Consider the following 18,112-nt stretch of genomic DNA (forward strand, 5'->3'; position numbering starts at 1 on the left):
ACCGGGAGCCCGACGTGGGATTCGATCCCGAGTCTCCAGGATCGCGCCCTGGGCCAAAGGCAGGCGCTAAACCGCTGTGCCACCCAGGGAACCCTTGGTTATAGAATTTAAGTAACCCTCGCTTACTTAGTTTTGTTTAGGCCTCATAAAAAGTACTCTGTTTATTAACGAAGCATTTTTTCTTTAGTTGCTAATAGGAGAAAACTCAGTTTAAAATGGTTTAAGCACACACCAAAAAATCAATTGACTTTAATACCCAAGGAGTCTAGGGGTATTATGTTGTAGGTATGGCTTCTTTTAGGGATTCCAACAATGTCATTAGAGCTTCCTCTTTTCTCTCTGTCTCATGGATCTGCTTGCTCATAGGTTCATGCTAATAACTCAGGTTGCCTCTTCATGGTGACCTCTCAAAGCTCCAGACTCATATCTTCTAGTTTTAGAAAAAGAGAAAAGAGAGCACCCCTTTTCTGAGCATTCTGGCAACAATCTTAGGGCTGGCTTTGTGTGGGTCACATGCTTTTCCTTGAGCCAGTCACCATAGCCATGAGGATTTGCTACTCTGACTGGCTGGGCCTGGGCCATGTCCTCTACAAAATAACGGGCAGCATCATCTCTGCCTGAAACACCTGGGCTGAACCCCTAGAATGTAAGCTGCCCAAGAGTAGGTATTTTTATTTTGTCAGTTTTGTGCCCTGCTATAACCTTCATAGTTAGAACCATATCTTTTGCACAGTAGAGCACACCAGAGAATCTGTTGAATCAAGGAATGAGTGTGTAGAAAGGTTGATTCCCCAAGAAAAATTGTGGGGTTGTTACCAGATAGAGAGGAAATAATGCATGTCAGACTATCACAGATGTTTCTCCGTGTGCATGCAGGGGAACAGTGGCAGTAGTAATATTAGCTCTTGTCTCACTTTGAATTAACTTACACCCAGCTCTGGAATAGGAATTGATCCTCCTGAATTGATGTTGAATCATAACAGCATGACGAATAATTTTGGAGACAATGGCAAAGTTTTGGAGCCCCATCCAACTACCAGAAATCTAGGAGCAGAACCTTCTCTGTATTGCTCAAATGTGTCAATAGAGTTCTGCCGTTAGATCATAGTAATAGTTGTATGACTCTGTGAATATGCTAAACACCCCTGAATTGTACATTCAGAGTGAGCTTTATGATATGTAAGTTATATCCTATAAAGTGAATAAAACAGTCAGCACTCTCAAGGAACTTATAATTTAGGAGGGGAGTTAGACATCTCAGTTGGCATTTATAGTGTAATATAGAAGTGCTGATATGAACAGCCTGTTACATACCTAGCACAGAGGTGGGGGCACCCATCATTGTGTTTAGGAATCAGAGAAAGGCTAAAAGAGCTGGGTTTTGTAGGATTTATAGTTTTCAGGCAGGGTATAGGGTGGGGGTAGGGGAGATGAAGGCAAAAGACATACCTAGGTAGAGGAAACAAACTCCATGTGCACGGGGAAGAGTTGAGAAGGGGCTTGGCATTGTCAAGAAAGTTGACTGTGGCTATAGTGTAGAGAACAAGACGGGGGGTGGGGGTACAGTGGTGGGAGATGTGACCAGAAGGCTCGATTGAGACTAGCATAGGGGAGTTTGAAGTGGCTCACAGAGTGAGCTGAATTCAAACAAGGGGCCAGAAGGTGTTTCAAGCAGGAGATCTACACGATCAGTTTGTGTTTATTTTTTTTTTTTAAGATTTTATGTATTCATAAGAGACAGAGAGAGAGAGAGAGAGGCAGAGACACAGGCAAAGGGAGAAGCAGGCTCCATGCAGGGAGCCCAACATGGGACTCGATCCCAGGTCTCCAGGATCAGGCCCTGGGCTGAAGGCGGTGCCAAACCACTGAGTCACCCGGGCTGCCCGCAGTTTGTGTTTAGAATGATACAGGGCAAAATGTGTCAGGCTAGACTGCAGAGCCATTACGCTTGCAGATTTAGAAGGAAACTGATGAGTGATGAGGGCCTGAAAGCAGGCATGGAGGAGGTGGGAAGGGGAGACTCAGTTTACCAGAGGAACACTTTAAGGAAAATGGGCAGAATTCGGTAGGATAGGAAAGCCATGAAGGACCATCCCAGTGCTGCTAGTCTGGGAAATGCAGAGGCAATGCCCTGAATTCTCACTTAGGGTCTAGCCCATGTGTCAGTGGATTTAACTCCCTCCATCCCTCCAATTCCTAGGGAGTATTAGGCCAAGTGGTCTTCGATCTTAAATCTGTAGTAACATCATGGGAGGCAAAGATAAATGGAGGTGGCCTGAATGCCCCAACTTCTGAGTGTCACTGTGGTATTAGGATCGGGGAAAGCAGGCTAAAATGTCTTACATGGAGAAGAGCAGAAGCAAGAGATGCGTGAGGGGGGTGGTAGCCTTTCACTTTTATATCCACAGAGCGTTCATTGGTTCCCCATACTTTTTAGTATCTATACGATTGCTGTGTTGCTATTTCCCAGCATATGTGATTCCCTTTCGATCATGGTTACTAATGATGCTGGTGGTAAATATGAGGAAGGAAGGGAAGAGAGGGAGGGCCAGAATGGGGTGCTGGGGGGCATGGTGGTGACAGGAGCACTGTACCCCACGTACCGGAGCCTCCGCTGAGCCGTTAATGCTGTTCATACCAAAGCTTGGAGAACTCGGATCTGGGAGCATGACAGCTGATAAGAAATCACGTCTGGCAGAGAAGTATACCAGCCTGTTCTGGGTCACAAAACATATACTTTGGACTCTAAATAGCCTTTTCTTCTATGGCGGAATTGCATAAGAATTTCTTGAGCCGAGACCGAGGAGCAAAATAAATTGGTCTGGATAGTATATTGAAAGATTTTATTTTAACTCTTGCTCAGATGCTGCATGGGATAAAAGCTGGAGAGGAGCTAGACTTTTAATGTAAACAGTTCTTGAGATGTTAAATGAAACACTTGGCTTTTTTTTTTTTTTTTCCATCGTATTCACTGATTTTTTTCTCTGAACATGCATTGAGCACCTACTGTGTGCTATGCTGCTCTTCTGGTTGCTGGAGCTCACGGTCTAATAGGAAACTAAAAAGGCAAAAATAACAGTGGGAGTGATGCTGTCAGAGAGAGAAGTGTATGGAGGTTTGAGGGTATAGAAGAAGGAGCCTTGCAATTTGCCTGGAGGGGCAAGAAGACAGTGCACAACAAGGTGATCTCTACCTTGAATACCTTGAATCTTTTTTTTTTTTTTAAGATTTTTGGGGCAGGCTGGGTGGCTCAGTGGTTTAGTGCCGCCTTCAGCCCCGGGCCTGATCCTGGAGCCCCGGGATCCAGTCCCATGTTGGGCTACTTGCATGGAGCCTGCTTCTCCCTCTGCCTGTGTCTCTGCGCCCCTCTTTCTCTCTCTCTCTCTCTCTACGTCTCTCACGAATAGATAAATAAAATCTTAAAAAAAAAAAAAAGGTTTTATTTATCTATTCGTGGGAGACGCAGAGAGAGGCAGAGCATAGGCAGAGGGAGAAGCAGGCTCCCTGCCGGGAGTCTGATGCGGGACTCGATCCCAGGACCCTGGGATCACGACCTGAGCCAAAGGCAGATGCTCAGCCACCCAGGCTCCACCATCTACCTTGAATCTTAAAGGTGAAATAGAAATTTGCCAGATGGGAGAGAAGGATGTTGAGAACGTGTGCAAGGACAAGCAATGTGACATGCGTGATCAGAGTGTTTCAAGTACCTCAGCAATCATTATCTTGTTCTAGTGGTTCTTGGCCTTGACCACACATTGATTGGAATTGCCCTGACCGGGCCCAATCCCAGGTCAATTGAATCAGAGTCTTTGGAGGGTGTCTTTAGGAGTGGGCCTTTGCCTTCTCTATGTCTTTAAAAGCTTCCCAAGGGATGCATGCAGCTAGGGTTGAAAACATTTCCTTGTTCCTGTAACACCTGTGCTTTGACCTTTTGGAGACCTCTGATCCCTTGGCCTTTCCCTCCCAGCTCTCCATCCTCTTCCTGGCTCCATTCCCTGCCCTCTCCAGGCCCTACCCAGAGTACATTCCTCATCTATTCACTTCCGCACACCTTATACCTCACTTCTGCCCCCATCTGTGACTATGTCTTCATTTTTACCTCCCATTTTTTAAAAAAGATTTTATTTATTTATTCATGAGAAACACAGAGAGACATACATAGGTAGAGGGAAAAGCAGGCTCCCTGTAGGGAACCTGATATGGGACTCAATCCCTGGACTTTGGGATCATGCCCTGGGCCAAAGGCAGACACTCAGCCACTGAGCTACCCGGGTGCCCCAGTAGGTTGCCTTTTCATTTCATTGACGGTGTCCTTTGCTGTGCAGAACATTTAGGGGGTTGATGTCATCCCACTTGTTTATTTTTGCTTTTGTTGCCTTTGCTTTTGGTCTCAAACCCAAATAACGATTGCCAAGACCCATGTCAAGGAGCTTACTGCCTATGTTTTCTTCTGGGAATTTTATGGTTTCAAGTCTTATGTTGAAGTCTTTTATCCATTTTAAGTTGATGTTTGTGTGGAGGGGATAAGGGCGTGGTCCCATTTCATTCTTCCACATGTGGCTGTCCAGCTTTCCCAGCACCATTTATTGAAGAGACCATCCTTTCTCAGTTGTGTATTCTTGGCTTCTTTGTCATAAGTTAATTGGCCGTACATGCATGGGGTTATTTCTGCGCTCTCTGGTCTATCCCATTGATCTGTGTGTCTCTTCTTATTCCATCAAACTTAACATTTCTTTTAGAAAAAGTCACCAACTCTGTGTTTCTCCCGTGTGACTGTTTCTGGACTTTGTTCCTCTCCTTGTGTTCCCCTCGCCTGCTTCCTCTCAGGGGAAGACTTTACTTTCACAGAGAAAATTGAGGCTGTCAGTGCTGCTTTTCCTTGGCTTTGTGTCACAGCCATGGTAGATATACCTGTTGCCACCCTTACTTCTTTCCTTCCTTCTCTCATCAAACATCCCTTGTCTTGGGCAAGGCTGACTCTCTCATATCTGCTATGCTCCCTCCTCTTATCACCTGGATCCTTTTTTAAAAAGATTTTGTTTATTTCTGAGAGAGAGAGAGAGAGAGAGAATGAGCATGAGCCAGGGGGAGGGACAGAGGGAGAAGCAGACCCCTGGCTGAGCAGGGAGCCTGTTACGGGAACTCAATCCCAGGACCCTAGGATCATGACCTGAGCTGAAGGCAGATGCCGAACAAACTGAGCCACCCAGATACCCTCATCACCTGCATTCTATCTTATTCATATATCCCTCTTGTGTTTCCATTTTCCCCTTCTCTACTGTCCTCTGCATATCCAGCTTCTAAGCAATAAAACATCACTAAGACTGTAATCTTTAAAAAACAAAAATTCCTTCCTATAACCCCAAGTCATCCTCCAACTGCTCTTCTGTCCCCTCACTTTGTTTGTAGGGAAGTTCCTTGAAGGTCACCCTCTGCCCACCTCTGCCATTCTCCCAAAGCTGTTGGAGAACAGAAGCCACCAATGTTCTTATAATCAGCCAGTGCTGCTTAACGGGGGGCCTTATCTTCATGCCCTGGGCAAGGGATGAATGATTAGAGTCAGTGAGAGGGATAGACTCTCCCCACCTAGAACCCCCCACCCTGTGCCTAAGTCTCTCATGCCCACCTTGTTCTTTCCCTCCTGTCTTGATTGGATTATTTACAGTAGCCTTCCAGGGGGTCTCTGGGCCTGGGTTTTGCTTCCCTTTGATAAATGGCAGAGTCAGACTCTAACACCCAATGGAAGAGTGTGAAGATGAGGCCAGCCTGCCTCTTTCGTTGGGGAAGCACTCTCCATCTGCCTCATTCTGCTCTTGCCCTGATGACTACTCAGGTTTTAATTGCCTAATTTACATTGCTTCTTTAATGCCCTTTCATCAAAGTCATCTTGGAGAACATGCTGGGGGAAAGATACCCTTTCCCTCTACCACATAAAGGAATACAACACATACATACACATACATCCTCTCCCTATCCCTCTCTCTCTCTTCCTGTTTCTTTCTCTTCAACCTCAGATTCATCCTTTACTCTATTGAAGTGCTTGATCTTCTTCTCTGCCTGGGGTTCAAGTCCAAACCCTTGGAGCATGTCTTGTAGGACTCCACCTGACTCATCCTCCCCCTTAACCACATCTCAACTTTTGTCTTTGGATTTGCTAAGACCCCCCAAATGCCAATCCACCCTCTCTTACCTTCACATCGTCTCCAGACTGAAGTGGGAAGACCACTCACTCCTTTGCACCTCCCCCAATTCCCATCCTGGTTGATGTTTATTACATTATGGCGTGTTTGTCTTCAACAAGGCTGAAAGCACTCAGCAGGTGGGACCTTGTGTGTCTTGGTTCCCCTACTCCTAGCACAGTGCCTGGCAAGAGGAAAGTGCTCCTTAAAGATGGTGATCAGACACAAAAACGCGTGGGAAAGGAGGGAATGGTAAAATAATAATCCCTAATGGTATGCCAGGCATTAGGCTAAATGCTTGACAGTCATCTCTCTTCGTTCTCAACAAAAATCAGTGAGGGGTAGATACTACTATCCTGATTTTACAGCAGAGAAATGGAGAATTTAACTCACCTGTTATGTCAAGGAATTTGGACTTATTCTTGAGTCCAAAGAAAACAGTTAAATAGAATAGATTCAAAGAGACGTTGTCAGATTTCCTTTGCTTTAAAAAAGAAACACAAACCTCCTTCCTCTTAAACTTGAGTGATTTTTTTCCCCCTATAATTAAGCTCTCTGGATCCAACTTCTTTATCTCATCTTGTTAGCCTGTTTACTTCCTGTGTGTCCATACAGCAGGACCATTTTTATCACTTGGAGCAGATCAGGTGTTAATTTGGGGGCCCTGGCAGGCAGCTCTGTGCTCTGTCACTCGGATCTAAAGGGGTAAGGGTTGCTTACACTTATTTTTAAATACCCACCTACATTTCTCTTTTTAACCCTCACAAAAACCACATGCTATTAATGTGCCCATTTTTCAGACAAGGACCCTGACGATCTGGTGTCCTAGATCCCTCAGCTAGTAAGTAACACGGGCAGGGCTCGAGCCTTGTCCCCCTGGCCCTGAGTTCTTTGTTCTTATCCTCATGGCACTGCCTCCCACATTCAGGGCCTCCTTCTTTTTTTTTTTTTTTTTTTTTTTTAAGATTTTATTTATTTATTTATTCATGAGAAACATAGAGAGAGACAGAAAAAGAGAGAGAGAGAGGGAGAGAGAGAGAGTTAGAGAGAGAGAGAGGGGCAGAGACACAGGCAGAGGGAGAAGCAGGCTCCATGCAGGGAGCCTGACGTGGGACTCGATCCCCGAACTCGAGGATCACGCCCTGGGCTGAAGGCGGCGCTAAACTGCTGAGCCACTTGGGCTGCAGGGGCCTCCTTCTTTGAAGCCTTGTTCTTTCTAGGAATTTGCTGACCTCTACTTACTTCTTTGGACCCAAATGACTGCCCAGCTGGTAGTTAACTCCTTCCTAGAGACAGCTGTATATGTCATAGCATTAACTTGGCTGTTCTAGATGTGAACCTTTTATTTTGCTCCCAGATGATACCATCATTTAATATCTTAAGATGCACACAAACTGTATTTAGGCTTTGATCTATAAAAACAGTGCAGACAGAGCTGTTTTGTACGGGATGGTCCTGTTGTTCTAATTTAACCCGTCCAGACCTCCCCTTCATGATATCTCACACACAGAAATGTTCCAAAGGGCATAGGGAGGGCAGTGGGATCCAAAAGGCTGATGAGAATGTGGCGAAAGGTTTTTATCTATCACATCCAAGATATAAAAGCTATTTAATCACCTAGAAATTTTGATAGTATTCTTTCTGAAAATGTTTCTGGTTATAAACAAAGTAAATAAAGCTTTCTCCCTAATAACATTGTTAGAATATAGTACCTTAACATCATAAAATAGCCTCCTAGAAATATTTGCCATGTCTTTTAAAAAGCAGAGATTTCCTTTCTCATAGTAATGTCATTCTAAATACCCAAGAGTTTAAATGGCATTTTCTCTTGTGTGCCCATGTGACAAGATATGTGTCTCTGGGAAAATTTCAAATGGGTTCAAGGTGGGCCCTTTTTTTTTTTTTTTTTTTCTTAAAACAGGATTCAGTTTTATGTTTTTAAAAAAAATTTTTTTAAAGATTTTATTTATTTATTCATGAGAGACACACAGAAAGAGAGAGAGAGAGAGAGAGGCAGAGACACAGGCAGAGGGAGAAGCAGGTTCCATGCAGGGAGCCCAACGTGGAACTCAATTCCCGGTCTCCAGGATCACGCCCTGGGCCGTACGCAGGTGCTTAACCGCTGAGCTATCCAGGGATCCCTGGTGGGCCCTTTCATATCAAGTGGCACTCTTGAGTAAGGTTGAATTATAAATTGGAATATATGAAAATGGTAGTAATAGTGAAAACAGTATGATTTTTTTAAAATGTAGTTGCCAGGATTTTGCTTAAAAAGGAGAAACAAACCAGATTTTTTTTTTTTCTAACTAAAATGAAGCCCAGGCACTTAGCTCTTTTGCTGGGTTAGCAGTAATCCTTATAAGTAACAATTATAAAGAATGGAGTCCAAGGTCTAACCACTTCATGTTACAGCCCTTAACTGTCTTTGTAGGCCACGCCTGTATTGCGTTATAAATGTGGGCACTGCCTATAGTGTACATTGCCTGCCTTTCTAGAAGCACACAGACCCAAGCATGAGTGGGTAACTCTTTCCTAAAGTAGATAATCCTGAGTATTTGATGATAGAAAGAAATACCTCAAGCTCCCAAGCAAAGGAACATTTTTACCTTCCTTCCCTGTGGAGGTCTCTGTTTTGCCTGGGGGTGGAAGAGGGAGTTGTCACAATACAATTTTAGGAATGTTAGGAGCTGTGCTTTGGTTCATTTGCTGGTGTAAACTCACTGAGGTCTCTGTGGAGGGCAAAGGATCAGATAAGAAAGGGTCATTCTTCATAGGCTGAGAAATGTGAAACCTTAGGAATTTTTGTTGATGAATCTTATTCCTTTCTAGTCTGAGAAACCTTTCTTTCTTCCTAGTAAGAGACACATGGAATAAATCACGGATGGTATGAACAATATTTGAGATAAATGCAACTGTCAGATAGTTTCCTAGGAGTCCTGCAAGGGCACACAGGGCCTGCAAACCGCTGAGTCTGTATTTTAATTCAGTGGAATATATTCAGACTCCTTTGGGGGCTCTAACAGAGCAGTAGCCAAGGTCTCAAGGCTGCATTATTAGTAATTGTGTGTGTGTGTGTGTGTGTGTGTGTTCTCAAGTAACTGAGCCATTTCTCCAAAATGTCTTTCATCCAAACGCTAAGCCCAGGTCAAAAATGTTCACAAATATATTAGCAAACTCTGATGGAGATTTGGTTTTTCCAGGCATTCAGAACACAATTTCTCAACATGGCTGAGAAAAATTACCTTGGATGTATGGTACATTGTTGAACAGTGACCTTTCAGGTTAATTAAGAAGACTGGAACCCCAGAGGATTTTTGGGCAACTTTTTTGTTGCTCAAAGGAACTACAGAATAGAAATGTGGTGTGAATGTTTAGAAAGGGGATGCTTTGCAAGGTTGTGAATAATGACCAGGAGAAAATGCCCTTAAATGAATTCAAAAGGAAGATTCTAAATAAAATTTGGACCCTTAGACAGCTCAGCTTTTCTGTAAATTGGCTTTTTTTGTATCCACGTTAAGCCTTTTATTTGTTCCTATTTAACTTATGAGTGAATAGTGAAAATAAAGAGGAAAATGAGTCCATTCTATAAGAATGTGTGCAATGGAAGCATTAATCCTTTCAACTTTTTGTAAAAACAATGTTGGCTCACTGTATGCTAAGCAGTTTAATCATGCCAGGCAGCCTGCTAATGACTAGTTTCTTTTTTCCAGGTGACTCAGGTGTAGACACCGTGGCAGTGTTTATGGCCAGCAGCGGAGCCACAGACATCACAAATCGAAACAGCCCAGCCACACCACCAAATACCCTTCATCTCCGTTCCTCCCACAATGAACTGTTGAATGCTGAAATAAAACACACCGAAAGCAAGAACAGCACACCCCCCAAATGCAGGAAAAAATATGCACTAACTAACATCCAGGTGGCAATGGGCCTCTCTGATCCAGCTGCACAGCCCCTGCTGGGAAGTGGCTCTGCCAACATCAAGCTGGTGAAAAATGGGGAGAACCAGCTCCGGAAGGCTGCAGAACAGGGACAGCAGGACCCCAACAAAAACGTCAGCCCCACTGCAGTCATCAACATAACTTCTGAGAAGTTAGAGGGCAAAGAGCCCCACCCATGCGATTCCTCAGGCTCTGAAATTCTACCCTCCCAACCCAGGAGAACCAAGAGCTTCCTAAATTACTATGCAGACCTGGAAACCTCAACCAGAGAACTAGAGCAGAACTTAGGCAACCAGCACGGGGTTGTGGAAGAGAAATCGCAGCCGGGCCAGGGCCAGGCCTCCACCGTCATCGGGAATGGTGAAGCGCTGCCACAGAAAGCCAACAAAGCCCAGTTCAGTCCTGAAGATGGCCAAGTGGCCACAGTGTCATCCAGCCCAGAGACCAAGAAGGATCATCCTAAGACGGGAGCCAAAACTGACTGCGCACTCCACCGGATCCAGAACCTGGCACCGAGTGATGAGGAGTCCAGCTGGACAACACTATCCCAAGACAGCGCCTCGCCCAGTTCCCCAGATGAAACAGGTACCCCTGGGAAGGGTCTAGACCATGGCAGTACTTTCTTCTGGTGTTCCCAGTTATTGATGAGATTAAGCCCTGGTCGCACCAAAAAAAGTCCTTTTGTGGGGAGAGAAGAATGTATGCCTCTTGGGGTACAATAAGGCAGTTTGTGTGGAAAATACCATTAGATTTCTCCCTGGCTTCATTTTGGTTCTTACCTACGTTGTTTGTTCTGGTGAGCATTTTTGTAAAAGAAATGGGTCCTTAGTGTATAGTAAAGCATGATCTGTTTAAATTATACTGCCAGCGCTTAGGTGAACTGGCTCTAAACCCTATCTAGAAATACTGGGTTTTGTTAAGCAAAATAATAAAAGAGAGAGAGAGTTGCAGGGGACAACACATAGCTTCATGAAAAGAACCAACTATTTCAAAGTTCTCAGAACTGGGATCCCTGGGTGGCGCAGCGGTTTGGCACCTGCCTTTGGCCCAGGGCGTGATCCTGGAGACCCGGGATCGAGTCCCACGTTGGGCTCCCGGTGCATGGAGCCTGCTTCTCCCTCTGCCTGTGTCTCTGCCTGTCTCTCTCTCTCTCTCTCTCTCTCTCTCTCTCTCTCTGTGTGACTATCATAAATAAATAAAGAAAAAAAAATAAAAATAAATAAAGTTCTCAGAACTTAATTATGCTCAAACTAATGACAAGTTAGAAGTTTAAAAAGTTTAAAAGTCTACTTGTTGTGGACATTTCCCTTTGACCTTTACTGGGGAACATTTTATTAGCCTGGTTCATGTGATATTTGAAAGTAAGAAAGTGGTGGTGTGGGTTTTTTTTTTTTTTTAATATATTCAGAAGTTCAGGATTTTAAGTGGTCTAAAGGAGACCAGTCTTTCTTGACTTTTGTCTATATCTGTAACATCTTCAGATTTGTCCTAATTGGAACAGAAATGAACAGGGTTCTAAAAGCCAGCTACTTTGAATCTCTTCTTCTCATACCCCCCCCCCCCCCACTGTACTGATTATAAGATTAAAACATGTGGAGCACTTTGTTGTATCTTAATTCAGGATAAACAAGCACTCACAAAGGCTTATTTCTCTAACATAACCCTGTCACCCGGCAGCTACCCCAGTGGGTTCCAGGACTATGTTAATGTGCTGGAAATATAACAGATCGTCCCACTGCTGAAGGAAATAACATTTCTGCCACCTCTAAGGCAGAGAAACTACAAGGACTATAGATAAGGAAGAAGAGAAGGAGAAAGTGAAGACATTAACTTGTTTAAAAAAAAAAGTGTTTTTGAAATGCCCTTTAAAATCGCAGTGCTTTAGGTGATAGATTTCATCAGCCTGCTGTAGCTGGATATGGCAGTAGGGAGGTTGAGATGAGTCCATTTCATCTCATAAATGCCTGGACCTGCACATTACTAGAAACATAATTATGTTTAGTAATGTTGCTGAGTTCACAGCTATTACTTTTTACCCATTGAGAGGATTCATATCCTGTAGCTGATGGACACTGTCACCTGCTCATGTTTGAATCTACATAAAGGTCTCCTTGAGTATCTCACATCCAGAGTCCACTTCCTTTGAGGAGTATCTCCCAGACCTCATTGTCTTCCTCCCGTCACGATAGCCTTTCCACTGCAATTCCAGGCATGGCGCTTTCTGCTGTAGGCAAATTTTAAATTTTCCTGGAAAAATTAGAGATGGAGACAAACCATGAGAGACTCCTCACTCTGGGAAACAAAGGGTTGTGGAAGGGGAAGGGGGGGTAACTGGGGGATGGGCACTGAGGAGGGCACTTGATGGGATGAGCATTGGGTATTATACTGTATGTTGGCAAATTGAATTTAAATTTTAAAAAATTAATTAAGTAAATAAATAAAATTTACTGGATGATATTAAATGAACAATAAAGTCTCCCCTGTTCTTCACTCTAGCCCCTATTCACAATGATGGCCGCTGTCCTTTTTTTTTTTTTTTAAGTATTTCCTTTCAGAAAGCATTTTATGTATGTATGTATGTATGTATGTATGTATGTATTTATTGTTTTTAAAAGATTTTATTTATTTATTCATGTGAGACACACACAGAGAGAGAGACACACAGAGAGAGGCAGAGACACAGGCAGAGGGAGAAGCAGGCTCCATGCAGGGAGCCTGACGTGGGACTCGATCCTGAGACTCCAGGATCATGCCCTGGGCTGAAGGCGGTGCTAAACCCCCAGAGAGCATCTTAGACATATACCCACATTTATAATAAATTTTAAGTTTTACCCAAATTTTATGATAATGGTATTTTTTAAAGAGTCCTTATCTTTTAGAGATATATACCAATATATAATAGTATAATAGATACAACGTGATACAATATATACTAACATAAATAATATTGGGTATGGGATTTTCTTCAAAATAATTGAGATAAAAGAAAAAGAAAGAAAAAAGAAACAAAACCGCCCATTAGCTGATAATTGTTAAAGATTTGTACATAAGTGTTTATTATTCTGTTCTCTCTAATTTTGCATCTTTAAAATTCTCCACAATAAAAAATCAAAACAGGGATGCCTGGGTGGCTCAGCGGTTGAGCATCTATCTGCCTTTGGCCCAGGGTGTGATCCTGGAGTTCTGGGATCGAGTCCCACATCAGGCTCCTGCAAGGAGTCTGCTTCTCCCTGTGTCTCTCATGAATAAATAAATAAAACATTTAAAAAAAAATCAAAACAAAAAAATTGCATTAGATAGTTTTAGGAAGGTTTGCTTTTTCCTCCTAAGTATATATTTTGCAGAGCAGTGCATATGAGGACATACAATTTTTCTACCTCAGGTTTTTTAAGTATCAAGCATGCTATTCCACGATATTCGAGCTCCACAGTTTATTTAATTATTCCCTCACTGCTGAGTGTCTGGATGATTTCTGTGTACTGCTCCTTCTCTTGTAGGGTGCTAGTGTCAGTAAGGGCCTACAGAGAGCACAAAATTCCAGCTGAACACATACACTCTACTCTGACTCTCTCCAGGAAACCTTCCCGGGGTCCCCTCTGCTCACTGCTCATTTGCTCAGTGTCCTGGCATCACTTTTTGTTGTGTTTCTCTGGTGCTTGGCACATGATGCGAACTGAGTTAAGCTTTCTGACACAATGAGAGGCTATGTTCATTTTTCTCTCTTCAAGTCAGTTTTGAAGACCTTCACATTTTAAAGGAAGATTGACAATATGGTAACATCCCTTAATGGGTAGCTAAGGATAGACATTTTAAATCAAATATGCTCAAGAGAATGTGGGTTAGCTGTGACTCTCAAGCAGTGACATTTGAGTTTTTTAAAAAAGTACATAAGAACCTAACCTGTGCTATTTTCAACATATGGTCACTCTGGAATCTCTGTACTTATTTCAGCACGCCGCAAGATCTCAAAATATTAATATCGGTAGTTTTTAGGAATTCTTTTGGAATTTCGTCATAGCCAGTTGTGAACTCCTACTGAATTGAAACCTCTTTATTTCATGATCACACTTCCAAGTTTCAGGTGGTGACCACTACGAAAATTAGTGAGTAAAATAAAATAAATGAATTTTCAGCATTTGCATTACTTTTGATTTTGTCTCTCCAGTGAAACATACTGTTAGTGTTTATAATGATCATGATCAGCTTAAATTAAACATTGTATGTTTCACTTCTAATGGTCAAATCAGTGTTTATTATGTTTCCTATAATATATACATGTTTATGTATATATATAATAAATACAAATACTAACTATTGAGAGAAAAAAAATAAGAGCAAATTTTTGTAAGATACTGGTATGCATCTCATAATACAGAGTACCCGTATTCTAGTATGCATTGCGGAGGGTATATTTGCTTATCTGCTGTGTGTTAAGTAAATACTCATCACAGTGGTGTGTGTTTTATGACTAAATCATGACACAATTATCTTTGGATTGTAGACTGTGCTTTGGGGAGCCTAGAAAAATAGGCTCGTTTCTACCTTAGGGGCATCCTTTCCAAGTTAGACTGCTATTTATAAAATAAAATGCACTGCTAACCCAGAGATCGACTACTTTCCATTTCTCTTTGTCTCTCAATTGCCCCCTCCAGCATTTTAGTCACTTTTTTTTTTGCACAATCAATCATGTATACAATATGTTGCTCCTCTTTCCTCCTGTGTAGTCTGTCCTCTGAGAAAACAAGAGCCTATTAGGGAAAAAAAAGAAAGCATCTGTGAAATTATTGAGCTTCATAGGAGTTTACCAAAGTTCAAAAGAATGCCTTGACTCTGATTCTAAAAGAAAGGGTTGCATCCCATTTTGGTACTTGAAGGTGAGAACTTAGAATTAGTTAGCATTTTGCTAGAAATACAGTTCCCTCCACGGCCCCAGGTAAGCACGATGACTCAGATAAATATAGGTTGGTCAGATTGTGTGTAATCTTTCTGTTAGTCACCTGGTGTCTTTGCTTCATGGAAACTTTTGAAAGATATAATATTTTGATGCTACCTGGGTACAGGTTTCCGGACCTTGTTGGTACCAACATCTAACTTAGGTTTAATTTGGGGCTTAATAAAATTAAAGTACAGAGTATGAACCTGGGTGGGTCTTGTGGAATAGCTGTGCCAAGATTAGGTTCATTACTAAAGTGTACAAAGGCAGGATATACATAGAGAAAACAAAATCGAGGTGGTGTGACTTTGAGCCTAATACTTCATTACCTTATAATTGAGAGCATGGGCTCTAGAGTCAACTTCCTAAATTCAAATCTCAGCTCGGTTAGAGGCAGGCAGTTCATCAGTCTCTGATGTGTAAAGTGGGGGTGATAGTGGGGTCTGGCATGGACCAATTGTGAGGATTAAGTGAGAGCTCTTGGAACAGTGTCTGGCATATAGCAAAAGTTTAATAAATATTAGCGCCTATATTATTAGTGACCACCATTATCACTACAGCAAGTGGGATGTAAAAGTTTACTTCTCCCTTAATTACAAGTTACCTACATTCTGGACTCTGATTTTACTTAGGACTTTCTGTACCCTAAGGGCAGGGAGTGGTTTGTGTTCATCTTTGTATTTGTGTTGTCAGTGTTTGAGATCTAGCAAGTGACCTTAGTAAATAAGTAATGGTTAACTGAATAAAATCAGAGGCCACCTACATATCGCCAAATGGCCTTGATATATTCAGTAAACATTTGATGTTATAGCTCAATCAACATCTGATTTTGATGTTGGGTACATATTTTATAACTTAATTGACAATGTTGCCTGGTAATAGGTGAGGCTGAAAAACCAGTTATTAGGAATGGCACAGTGAAATTCTGTGGACCTACTATGTGTCCATAGAATCTTGTTCATGGTACTTTCTCAGATTGTCATGGTGGGACTTGAACCAATGTCTTCAGACACAGCATCCAGTGTTTTTCCACTGTACTATAGTGAGTGACCTCCAGAGCCTGAATATGTGAGATTTAATCTCCAACTGGCTGTGTGTGGTAGTTATCTTGAGAATCTGGAAAATGGAAAATTATATTTTAGAAGATCTTTCCATCCTTATTAAAAATTGGGATCTAGCTCACATGTTATCTCCTCTGTGAAACCTTTCAAGACCCTCTGAGTTATTGAAAGTAACTTTCAGAGAAAGTAACATTTCAGAGAAATGTTTTCAGATTTCTTTTATCATGTTCCCCTCAGCAGTTCGTAACCTTACTTGAAATCTTCCATTTAGACGTAGAGCTTCATGAAAGCAGGAACCAAGTCTTCATTATGTGTGGATATGAACCTCTTCAAAGAGTACGTAATACATAGTAAAAGGCTGCATAAATGTTATCTTTTTGCTGATTGGAAGGAGCTGGAAGGTAAACATGCATGCATGCTCTCTCAGCGTTGCTACATCAAGCACACCTATAGAAACAGAAAAAGTAAGCACAGCTTGTAAACCATAACTGTGAAGAGCATCTGGATAGGGTGATTCTTATTTATATTCTAGGCTCCTAGGAGGGATGGAGAATTGGGACTGGTCATTCAGTCCACCACAGACATTTCTCACATTTGAGTCTATAGGTCTGCAAGTCAGAAAGGCCAGTGCCAAGGAAAAGAGCTGTTTCGATTACATTTGCCTTTACACTTCACTTTGCGTTGTAAATTGATCATGTTGCTCAAGAGTTTGAATCCTTTGATGTCATAACATTGATTGTTTCCAGTATTAAGGCAAGCAAAGTGGACCTCTTTTGCAAGCTGGGTAGCTGGAGAGGGGGAAAGCCAAGGCACGAACCTAATTGTGTCAGTGTAATTGGCAGCTCTTCTTATTTCTGGCTTTAGCTAGCTTAAGAATGTTAGAACTTTGGATAAGGTTATACTATTAACTTTTTCAGAACCTTCTTTTAAATGTTCATTCTATGTCACTTGTTTTCTGGTAATTTCAACTATACATGATTTTTAAATTGCTTTTCAAAAGCTCCTTTCCCTTAAAAAAATAATTCCAGGATATAGGAAAGACCTAGTTTTCAGCAAGTTTGCCCTGCCTGGATTAATTTTAATCTCTTAAATACCCTTTGGTGACTCACTAGCCTTCCTGTCTTGTCTTCTCAGTTGAGAGTTCCATGATGTGACAGGAGGAATTCAAGAAGACAGATGTGAGATGTTTCCAGAATAGCTCGGACATACTGTATTCTGGGGTAGGTGATGTGATTTCCAAGTTAGATTTTAGTAGCCTGGGGGTAAGATATATAAAAATATTACTTACCTCATCTCCTCATCTCATGAACTTAGGGAAGAAAATGGTTTCGCTCAATCATTTTTGGAATTTTCTAGACAAAAAAAAAAAGTATTCACTTAAATGTTCAAAAATTTGTGGTTGCTCTTTCACTTCAAAGAATTATACTTTAGGAAACAAAAGATAATACAATGAAATGAGTGGTAGCAAAAGTCTAACAGTCTGGTAGTGAGTACAAGGTGATAGGTACATTCTTTTTTTTTAATTTATTTTTTTATTTATTTTTTCGATAGGTACATTCAATGAGCCAGGAAGGGACTGTGCTGGGGGTAGAGGAGCTCAGAGGAGGCCAGAGTGCTGAGGGTAGAGGATGCTCAGAGGAGGAAACTTCAGTTGTTAGAGATGTGGATGCTTAGGTCCTTAAAGTTACCTGTACTGGGGACTAAATAGACATCGGATGGAGATCCAAGGAGGGCATTGTCTCCCAGAAGTGTTAAAAAGTAAAAAATCTTTTTTTCTTTTCTTTTTAATTAATTGCTAAAGAAGTTTAATTTGTAATTTTCCCGCAGTCTTTTCTCTGCTTTACTGGCATTTTGAAAATAAAAATTGGAGCACCTGATTGATACAGTCGGTTAAACATTGGACTCTGGGTTTCAGCTCAGGTTGTGATCTCTGTGTCTTGAGATCAAGTCCCACATCAGGCTCCATGCTCAGTGTGAAATCTACTTGATATTTCTCTT

At 41.9% G+C, this 18,112-nt stretch overlaps 1 protein-coding gene across 10 annotated transcripts in view; it reads left to right on the forward strand.

Moving 5' to 3' along the window:
• Positions 1-18,112, forward strand: part of APBB2 (amyloid beta precursor protein binding family B member 2) — a 381,437-nt gene that overhangs the window by 175,826 nt on the left and 187,499 nt on the right. For all 10 annotated transcript variants that reach the window (XM_077878824.1, XM_077878772.1, XM_077878822.1 and 7 more), the window contains one exon: positions 9,890-10,705. In XM_077878824.1, coding sequence (XP_077734950.1) covers positions 9,890-10,705 — 816 coding nt within the window. The remainder of the gene's footprint in view (positions 1-9,889; positions 10,706-18,112) is intronic.

This window comes from Canis aureus, chromosome 2 (genome assembly GCF_053574225.1).
Source record: "Canis aureus isolate CA01 chromosome 2, VMU_Caureus_v.1.0, whole genome shotgun sequence".
NCBI lineage: Eukaryota > Metazoa > Chordata > Mammalia > Carnivora > Canidae > Canis > Canis aureus.